The 11,392-nt window shown below is 39.1% G+C and overlaps 1 protein-coding gene across 1 annotated transcript; it reads left to right on the plus strand.

Annotated features, from left to right (window-relative positions):
- Positions 1-7,754: 7,754 nt before the first annotated feature.
- zgc:162592 (uncharacterized protein LOC561993 homolog) lies at positions 7,755-11,369 on the plus strand. Its single transcript, XM_035652173.1, has 2 exons — positions 7,755-8,718; positions 9,871-11,369. The coding sequence occupies exons 1-2, from the start codon at positions 7,917-7,919 to the stop codon at positions 10,164-10,166; spliced, it is 1,098 nt and encodes a 365-aa protein (XP_035508066.1). The 5' UTR covers positions 7,755-7,916; the 3' UTR covers positions 10,167-11,369.
- Positions 11,370-11,392: the final 23 nt, after the last annotated feature.

Raw genomic sequence — 11,392 nt, forward strand, 5'->3', positions numbered from 1 at the left:
TCAGGCTCACACACACACACACACACACACACACACACACACACACACACACACACATAAATTTGAGTTACAATAAGAAAGCCTGTGTTACTATGTTACACATATTGATCTTTTACAACTATTTAAACTTTGATTTAAATCATGATTTGCAAAATACTCTGTATAGAAATAAAGGACATTTGCCATTATGCCAGAACTACTAACAATATATCAACTCATTTTTAGATGGCATGTTATTTGCAATAAAAAGCTATGTTGTCTCACAACACCGTTACTGAGTCTTGACAATGACTGGGACCATACTATCAGGTAATAAAGCAAATAACATTTCTCCTTCCGAGCCTGCAGATGAAGCTTGAAGATGGCTCTTATCACAGTCTGGTGCGGAAGACTCGGGCGGCAGCCTTCTGTTCATTTAGTAGTCTTTTGAATGTGTTTTTGTTTTCTCCAGCAAGATTTCATCTGTGGTGGCTACAATCTGATTTTCTGTTAGCATGGTAAATAAAGTGATTTTTCCCAACAGACAGATTTAATAAGTGCTCATTATTTAGCTTGACAGCAGTCCTGAGGCTGGAGATAAAAAGTTGATGGTGTGTGCATTACATTGATTCTTCTTTTGATCTTTTCATGTGGTCTTCAAAACATGAGATAAACCTTTCTGTATCTGTCGCTTCAACACATTTATGTGCAGAGCTGTCTATGAACTGGTGTGTGTGTGTGTGAGTGTGAGCGTGTGCTTGTGGGATACATTGTGGGAGGGCGACACCACAATACAACACAATTAGTGGTAAACATACTGTACTATTTAGATACTGTATAGTTCATAATTGACTTATCACATTTATGTTATTTTATTACATACTTTACATAAATTAGTATTGGACTTAATACAATTTGGATTATATAACCCCTCTGTTTTAAATTTCTTCCAACTTTGTTTAGCCACACTTGCGGCGTTGCACTTCAGAAAAAATATCAGTTGCTCAGTTGATCGGTCTGTCCCCCCTTTTGGTCCAGACTGAAATGTCTCACAACTATTAGAATTTCCATGAAATTTTGAACATTAACATGTCAGCATTTTCATTGCAAGCATGCACGCTGACTTGACATTAAGTACAGCCTCTCTCCCCCCCCCCTCCCTCTCTCTCACCACCTTGTGTAGGCTATATTTTGTGCGTCTTTGTTTATGTCATATATTATGAGTAATATTTTGAGCAAACAGTTTCTCTCAGGTCAAGTTGAACCACAACCAAAGTGTTAATATTCTGTAATCGAGATGATTTATGATTTATTTTCTGAGTTTAGTAATCTCACAGAAATCCCACCTCTGAACTGCGTCTATGAGCTCTCCTTCTCTGGCAGAGTGGAGGTTCAGTATCAGGATCAGTCCACAGGCTGACTGTGTAATGAGCTGCTGTCTTAGTAAATCAGACACTGAATACACACAGATTGCCATCGCAAACTTAATGAAAACCGCAGGGCACATATATTTCATTCTTTTCTCATCTGGCCCTCAATGTGATATTAGACTTTGCACATAATATTGACTGCACTTAAGTAACTGCTTAAGTATTTTATTTTTTCATTGGCTGGAATTCAGAAGTAACATCCAGCATAGTCATTTCGAAAACTCAAATGTTTGTGGACGGCTCTCTGATTGCCCTAGAACTACTTTGTTAAAAACTTGTTTATGTTGTGGCGGTTGTCGAAGGACAGCTTATTAGGTTGTTAATAAAATCTGCATTTTTGGAGGTAAGTACAGATGCACAGGACAAATGTATTACCATAACCAACAGGCAGCCCTTTTATCCACAATTTTCACTCAGTGGGTTCATTGTCATTCACGGCATGTTACTCAGCAGGGTTTGACGCACACATGGATGACGTCATACAATAAACATTCCGCTGCTCAATCAACAGGAACCAATAAATAGAGAAAGTCACAAGCTCTGCAGAGAGGGCAGTCACAAAGGAGATTTTGATACATACAACAGGTTACATTAAGTAAAAAGCATGTTCAATTCTTTGCTTTTCTATAATTTGCTGTTTGGTGCACTGAGTGCTAGAGTAGTGCTGCAAACACAGTTTTTTCTTTTCCCTCCTGTCTGACCTTTTGACCTGACATGAAGGCAACAGTCTGGGTGACGTCAAGTGTGAGGCATATTTAGAAACTAAAGAATTTGAAGTAGGTACATATATGCTTCCTCCTGGTTTTCCCATTCACATTATCAGAAAGATATACTCCATTTATGATTAAGTATGGTTTGGCTTATTCACTTTCACAACACACACTCGACCAAAATATGAGTCATATTTTATGATTGGAGATGGCCAAGGATGTGCTGTACTGAAGATACAAATACAAGACCTTACTTTCGGTAATATTTTCAGCTTTCACAATAATTCACACACAAGGTCTTATTACTGCAGTTACACAACAGCAATTTTTATCACAATTTTCTCTGGAGTGGAGTGAACCAGGCAGCGTCAGGTTTTAGAGATGGTACAATATTAGACTTTAGAGCAGTGGTGACCTCTACTAGCACAAAGAGAATAGTCATCTATGTGCTTCAGGGGGCAGAGTAATGTTTTCATTTCAGTGACCTATAAACAACAACACTGCGCATCAGTAAATACTAAGCACTAAAAACATTGTGTACATTTTCTTCACTTATCTTTACCATTGTTGTTCTCTCTGTTTTTCTGCATAGTTAATGCTTACTGTTGCTCGCTCACAAGACACTTACCAACACTTAGAAAATACCAACAAGTTCTTAACAATGAATGACTTCATTGTTAACTATTATTATAGGAGATAGCATTTTAGTGGCTTTTCATACAAAACTGCTTGAAAGAAAAATTCACTTAAGTGTTTTGAGGAAGGACATGTTTGCAGATGTTGTTGACTAGACCCCTACAGCTGGTGTTAATTTAGATTTTACAAATAGCACCTTTTAATATCATATATCCAACCAGACAACAAATTAAATGAACTGTGGATCATGAACAAAATTCTTTGCTTGTACAAAGTACTGGGTTTGACTTGCTCATTTGCTGCAGGGGCTGGAGCCTGTGCATGATATTGAAATGATGAAACGGCAGTGTTTATTCAGCAAAGGAATGGAAAATGGCAGATCAGATAAGCTGCAGAGAGTAGTTCCGCTTTTGGTCAGTTAAATATGATTAACATTTTGAAATGATTAAAATGTTTTGCAATGGCTCTTCTACCGTCTATTACACTGTAGACTTTGGCCATGAGGAGCCAACGACCTTTAGGGTACAGTATGATGCACTCAGTCAAAGTTGCAGTATAGAAATTAACTTGAAATACCTTGAAATCTGGACATGACAGATTGCATTCATTTCAGGTCAGTGGGGAGCAACTGGCTTGAAAATAAGGCTGCTGACAGCAAGGCTACCAAAGGATTGTGTGGCTGTTTGTAAGTTGCAACCACTGGCAAAAAAATTAAAGGTCAAATCAATGGCTTCAGCGTTTCTGGCAGCTAAACAGCTTAAAGTTTTGCATTGTAGAACTTTTTAAGAATTAAAACACATTGCCACTCACAGCATGAAAATCCACAACATTATTCTCTGTACAACATTTAATGATGAAATATTTAACAAGACTGCAACAGACAGACTCACATTCACTCACTTCTATTCAGTCATTTAGTTTAAAGCTAGTATAATGCTCGATGCACCGCAGTACCAAATCAGGATTTGCCCTCTAAGGCCGGCCCTTTCTCTGAGTTTTTTTTCAAGGAGAAATGTTAGAGAATGAGCCCTCTGTTGCATAAGAATGGCTAGTGAGAGGCCCATTAGCTGAATTTAATGATGATTCTCTGAAAAACACAAAAACGAAAAAGATTTTCAATGATATTCAATACCCAGGCCTTTTAAATGAAAGAGGAATAGCTGTTATGCAAGGCTGAAATTCTAGCTTTAGTGTAGGTATTTTTGTACAAGTGAGAGAAGCAGAGGCACTATGACATACAAACATTGTGTAACAGGGTCAATGTGTGCTGCTTAAATTACCCAGGATTTTTTTTTTTTTTAGGAATGTAGAGCACCAGATTGCTATCCTTTGGTCCCTACACGACATTTAGGAAACCAATATGTTTCCCTGTAAATCCCTGAGAAAGGCTTGTTTTAATTGACTGAACTTAATCAATAAACTCCCACAGTTGTATTGCTGCTTCTGTCTCACTTCTGATATATCTTCTTTCAATGTGGACACAAAGGAAACCCCACACATGCTGTCCCTGTTTTCAGCAAAACCATTAAAGATTGTATTGGAGTCACTTTTCAGATTAACGCATGCGGTCCAAGAATGGGAGGATTACCCAGCAGCAGAGCCATATGAATATTGTTTGTATGGAATTATTTAGTCAAATCTGAATATGATTCATCTACATTTCTTCTGTCTTTGACGGGCAATACATGATTATGTACATGCAGACCCCTTACAGTACTTTCTCCATTCTCCATTTATCTCTGCAAACAGCATGGGATCGTCTTCCTTATTTGAGTCCAGGGACTACACATTGGTGTGTATGGGCACAAAGAGGATATATCTTAGACACCACTTTAATAACGTCCAACCTGCCAGGTTGGTTTTGCCTGTGCTGGCAGAGCCCTGTTATCTGTTAGACAGACTGTCAAGACGGACATCAAGTTTTCACACAATCACCCATCAAACCGCTCGACTATACTATCGCTCCTAAACATCATGCTGCCGTGTTGCTGCCCACACAAACCCCTTACACTCAAGCACACATGCACAGACAGATCAAATCATTGGCTACCTTCCTCCACATCAGGAAGTGCTGTACAGTAGGTGGCCAATGGAGGAGTCCACCCACTCACAGGATATTCAATTGCAAGCATGTACAAATTCATCCACTCTCTATCTCACTCGTGTTCGCATGGGATCAGCTTCATTTACACATGCACCTTTGGGCAAGTACTGCTTGTGTGTGCACACCCACACATGTAGGATCAACATAGAAACACACACACACACACACACATATACACTCTCTCTCTCTCTCTCTGCGTGTCACATAAAAACATCTCATGATTTGAGCCACACAGAAATAATCTAACAGCAGATGGATTTATGAATGAACTGAGAGGAGAAGAAAATGACTCACAGTGCACATCCTTGGTTTTTCCAAAATGTGCACTAGTTTCCTCTTTAAAAATCCCCCCAAATTTTGGGCTACACTTGCATTAATTAGCTAATAAACAAATGTATTGGTTGTGAGTCAAGTCTGTTGCATCATGAGGACAAGCAGGGGATATTTCACAGCTAATGGAGCAAAAATGAGGACATTTAGGGAGGAAATAAATTGATCTCGTATTGGTATTCTGAAAAAATAGGCTTCCATAAACTCACTTTAGTAATATATTTTGCATCTTATGCTAAATCTGTAACTGTCTGGTGCTTCCACATCCTTTCAAAATGAGACAGAATCAGGTAAGGGGTATGCATCTGGTGGAGGGGGGCTGAGAATATTAACCCAAGAGCCTGAGTCTATCCCCTCCTTCAGGCCTACACATCACCAAGAGAAATCCGCTCATTAGGACAGCGAGAAACACATATATCAAACACAGATAGCTGTCAGTTCTCCTCTGGGGAATCTGGCCATAGCAGCGGAGCAGAAAACTGTGTGTCTTTGGGCCATATATTGTGTATATTTACAGTCCATCCTGTGTAATATATAACTAAAAATTTCCTTTGAATGATGACAACTTTGAAGTCACTGTAGGACTCTGCAGAGGACATCACAGAGTTAAAAATATTATTTCATTACTTGAATTTTGCAATACAAATATTACATTTTTCCATTGATGTAAATGTTTTCTATACCTTTGTTCCTTCGGGTGATGTAGATGTATTTCACAAGGGCTATTTTTCAAAGTAACAGCATGAATTTACTGTAATATCAGGAGTTAAAATCATCTTTATTATATAAATGAGAGACAACAAGATATGCAAAATTGTGTGATTGTCTGCTAGGGATATACAGTGATACATTATGGGAGGTATTAGTGTCCCGGGGGATGCAGGGAAGTGGGTGAACGTGCTTGGGAAGAGTGTGTTGGTATGTGCTGTTTAATGGACTGACTGTCAAACAGAAGAATACCTCTGAAACAGATGGTTACCTTAGTGGGAAAGGTCAGTGACAATCTTTCTTGCCCTTTTCTTTGCCCTTGTGTCATGTAGTTTTTTATTTTTTTATGTTTTGGAAGGAAGGAGGTTGGCAGCTACCACTCAGCTGTACAGACAAAAACACTTAAGCTTGTCACTGGAACTGGAGGTGGAGGAAAACCTGACACTGATGGTGTGTGATCGTGGAAATTGGACCATGATTGGTTGAGAGATGTCAGGCTTCCCGGGGCTGTGACTGAGCGTACATCTTCTGTGGGATCTTAATAGTGATGAATTGTTGAGTGACTCATTGTTATTGTTGGTGGTGAAACCTGCCACGCTGGGCTGTCTTGCAGACTTGATGGAGCTTGATGGAATGGGTGGTTGTAAATAGTCAGCAGTGGCATTTTTATTTGCCTCGACCTGATACTTTGGAACAAACACAACCATTTAAATCATAGTAATGCTAATTGTAAAACTGTAAAAAAATGTTTCTGTCATTGGAATTATTCATGAGGGCTATTGGATACATTTACTTCTTGATAGAAGGTACTATAGAGGCCACACTTTACACACATCACATCTTTATTCATTCCAATTAGTGAGACAACCCTACTGGCTGCGATCAAAGCCTTGCAGGACTAAAACTGTCCTGCTAACTGTAATTAATAAAGCCCAGAGAGACCAAACAGATCAGCTTCTACATATTATTACTGAGGTGTGGTTTAGCCCAGAACCTATGTATAATGTGCTAATGGATAAAAGCTCAATGCATTGACTTGGTTGTCCAAAAATCCTGGTAGATGACTGCATCAATAGCTTGTCACAGAAATAGAATCCAACACTTTGATTGTGTGCCAAAATACTACCTTATATGAGAGGTTCAGGTCTATTTTGTCTATTTCAGAACATAACTCACATGCCATCAGTACATTGACGGAGTTAGGGGTCTATTGATTTGGCAAACTCAAACTGCTGAAACCTTTTATCAGCTTTGATTACCTTAGAAATGAGTTTTTGCACCGAACAAGGGCTGTGCATTTTGTCTCCCATGTCTTAGAGGAATTACATTGACCAATAACTCTCATAATGTACATATGGTATGAAAATATTGTATTAAGAGATACCTGAAAAAACAAAAGAAACCTATTCTTCATACCGAGCCACTGATGCTTCCTGCCCCTCTGAAGAGAAGGCCCACTATGAGCCTGTCTCTTATGGTACTATTGACAGCTATTTCCTGGAACTTTTCTCTAAAGTTGTTACAGAAATATTTCATATTGGCTGCATATTATACTCACTTTGTGCACATACACAAACACATGCACACATAATTGAGTATGAGTTTTATGAATAAATGTATGAATTAAAAAAAATTGCAGCATGTAAAACCTAAAGCAAGAGTACCTTAGTGTATCATATCAGAAACACAATGAACTACCACTGAAAGGACTATTTTTTTTAAAAAGTAAATAAATTAGGCTAATACAATTTACACATTTCTAAAATGCGTTAAAATCATAAATAAATAACTTTACTGATACCAGTAAAAGAAAGGGCGACACTGTTGCAGTGGATGTTACCGCCCAACATTAATTGCACCAGGTGTGCCGCTGATTGTTCAGGTAAAGGGCTACAAACAGCTGCAACGCTGCTTTCTTATGTTCCCCCACATCTTTGCTTATACTTTTCCTCACTTTAATTGACCATTTTTGCCTCTTGGCCTTATGTTTTGGCTGCACTCATGCCACTCTGAGGAAAAATGTATTCAACACTCAACATCTCCGCTTCTAACCACGTCAACCTGTCAGGTGTTGACCCTCAGACACTGCAGGAGCTGACTCATCGCTCCATCAAAGTAAGCATAATAATAGTTTTGGGCGTGATGATCACTTTGGGAAATATTGCAGTTCTCCTGGTTATTACTTCCTCCGTGGCTGGTTGGTCGAGAAACTCTCGGTACTTTCTCCTCTCTCTCACTGCTGCAGACTCTGCGTTTGGACTGCTGGTCATGCCCTTGAATCTCTGGGTGAGTCTTTTTAAGGACTACACCGAAGGGCCAGATGCTCTTTGTCATGTCGTGGCCTTTTGCAACGCCACCGTTTACTCCACCTGCATGTATACACTGGCCACGATAAGCCTGGAGAGGTACATTGCGGTGTTTTACCCGCTGCAATACTCCTCTCTGATGACAAGGAAAAGGACACTGCTCCTGATTGCCTTCGCCTGGTGCTTCCCTCTCTTCCTACTGTCGCCTGTATCATTTCCAGACGGGATCATCGATGTTCATTTTTCTACCGCATCACTGGTCTGCAATCCATCCTACTCCACAAATGTGGGATACTCCCTAAGCTTGACATCTTTTATATTTTTCCCCTGCTCCATCATCATGACATATGCAAACCTGAGAGTGTGGTGCGCTGCCAAGAGGCAGAGGTTGAAACTGCGCAAGTACGAATGTGCGCGTCGCAGCAGGCACAATGTGGCATCCAGGGTTCTTGTGCCTGTGATGGCAGCCTACTACACCTGTTGGACCCCCTGCATGGCGGCTATGATCTACAATGGTAAGCAATGAGTCAGTGAGAATAAAGCTTGCTGCTGTGGGGGAATGTTTTAAAAAATGCTTCTAACATACAGTAGCCTATTTATTATTGGAACATATAGATAGGCTAATGGATGGATTGACATCATATGCTCAAATAAGTGAACTCATTAAGCAAATGAAGAAAAAGGTGTTCAGCTATCAATAAGTGCCAATTATGGTCCACAACATCAATGAAGAAAACTAGAGAATAATGTGGGTAATGCAGCCTGATGATGTTTATCCAGACTACATGACACTAACTATGGAAACTACTCTTGCAACAACAGCCAGGTTCTTTATTACTACAATACATTGTAGTTCAGGGGTTTAGAATCAAAGTTCCTGATGTGGTCCCAGTTGATCTTACAATGACTGACTGTGCAATAGCTAGTTATAGGCACATACAGGAAAGGCACATTGATGGTTATTTCTCCATTGATTTCAGCTGGAACTGTGCTGAGAAAAATAGCTGTCAAAGTTATTTATGTAATTCTGGGCATGAATATACTGATTCAAGGCCAGTTTTATGACTCAGACCTTTTTTGACTTTTTCTCATTTACCCCAAGCATGTGCTGTCTTGGAGTAATTAAGGCTGAAAGTGGAGTCGCAGCTGAATATTTTTAGAAGTGAAGACCTTTTCCAAAGAGGGCTGTAATTCATCTGATATGGATGAAAATCCCTGCAAAATGAAGCTGACAGTCTTAACTGAAACTTAAATGTGTGCTGCTGTCCAAACACTAGTGAGCCTCACTATGAAGTGGTTGCTTCCACTCCAACAAATCTATCAGTTAATTTATTTTATATTTTTATATCTATACTATAAATGTTAAGTTGATGGCTTCATATAATTGCTCTCAGGGGGAAAGATTCACATCTCCAAGGGTGATTTTTCATTTTTTATTATCAGTTGATGTATGACATGCTCATCTATGGTTTTAAAATGAATCTATCAATTTATATACATGATCATAAACCATCCATAGCTATACCGTGTTTCAATTGTGACCCCTCATAAAAAAGGTCATCAAAGGGTCAACCACTTTTCTCATCTAGAAGCTGTCTTGTGTTACCTGTTGTTGACATGCTGTGGTGAATCACCCCGCTTCAGTCCCTGTGTTTTCTGCCCCACAGCTGTCTCAGGTAGCAGTGTACCAGAGTGGATTGAGTTTGTGGTGGTATGGCTGCCAACCTCCAACGGTTTCCTCAACTGCATCTTCTACTTCTGGATAAACCGAAGCTTCCGCAGGAAATTCCACCTCGTCGTCCAGAGGCTGGCTCTGGCCCTCTGCCCCCAACTGGCTGATACCCTTGGGTGCTGCAGCACTTCAAATACACAGTTTGTGTCAGGAGTTCTGGATAATAACAACAGTGTCCATGAGCGTTCCTCCAGTGTATCCTCCACCTGCACCCTGTTGAGCTTGGCTTAGGATCTCTGCACCTGAAGACCACTTGTAGTGTGGCAAAGGACGAGGTCAGTGACCTCTGTGCTGTCTTGTATGGAGTGGCTGGGCTGGTTAACTGAAGCCAAGTTACTGACATATCTCTACATAAGGTACCAAGGGTAAAGATTAGAGCAATGGGTCACATGGGTTACAATGCAAATGGGTTGATAAGAAGATGATCTATGATGGCAAATATTTGAAATAACCACTGTCATTATAATTTGAGTTATATTGATTGTTGTATATTCTTTTTTATTTTTTACTTAACTACACTTAACTTTAAAATAATGTTCAGTTGACTGGAACATAGGCTCAATTATTTGGATTTTTTGTTTTATGCAAACAATATTCGATTTACTGTCAAAGACGGCCTCTTAAACCACCTTTTAGTTGTTTTATAGTTAGCCATCAACCTTGTCTGTGCCCATTATTCCATTATTCTGTGTACAGTTATATAATCCGTCTTTTAATAGTGTCAGATATTGCAATTTAGACTTGTTGCTTGGGGCAATATATTTCACTTGAAACATGTAAGGTTAGTTCATTACTACTGCACAAGAAACTGATATTTAGACTTCCATTCATGAGACATTTGTGAACTAACATCACTATCCGATTGCAAGCACTTTGAAGGATTGAGGCCATCTACCTCTTCTTCAATTGCATCAAAGACCTTGGCATATAACAGCTGGGAGAAGTTAACCTTTAAGTCACAGCATTTCAGTGTATGCAAGAAGAAAAGTAATTAAGCAGCTACACTGTAGAAAGGTCACCACATTTGTGCCGCCAAAGAGATAACTTGGGCAACTTCTGAGGCTGTGGTTGTTTATTTTGAGATATTAAGCCCATGATCTTCCCCTCAGTATTTTCTACAACAGTATGGATTTAACTTGGCAATGACCATTGCTTTTTATTCTGAATACAGTTAACTGTCATGGTGAATTATAGATAACATTCAAAAAGAATCTGAAATTCACAAAACATTTTTATGCAACTTATTTTAGCCTTTAGGTTGCTGCTTGTTGTCGCCATCATTACGGTTTGTGCATTGGTAAATGGTGACCTTCCCCACAAATTAAAATGTGTTAAAAAATTATATAAGAAATTATTGACTTAATGGCATTTGTATGTATACATTTTGTTATGTTTCTAAATTCTCAATTTTTATAAAGAATAAACAAATAACAATGGATAATATATTGGTTTATGAT

Source organism: Morone saxatilis, unplaced genomic scaffold (assembly GCF_004916995.1).
Source record: "Morone saxatilis isolate NCDOM2014 unplaced genomic scaffold, NCSU_SB_2.0 Contig11, whole genome shotgun sequence".
In the NCBI taxonomy this organism is placed as follows: Eukaryota; Metazoa; Chordata; class Actinopteri; family Moronidae; genus Morone; species Morone saxatilis.

What these genes read in the sequence shown, in the direction of transcription:
- zgc:162592 (XM_035652173.1), top strand. Translation starts at nt 7,917, where the DNA reads ATGTATTCAACACTCAACATCTCCGCTTCTAACCACGTCAACCTGTCA. An exon ending in GGCGGCTATGATCTACAATG is followed by an intron (nt 8,719 to 9,870) that starts GTAAGCAATGAG and finishes TCTGCCCCACAG; the next exon opens with CTGTCTCAGGTAGCAGTGTA.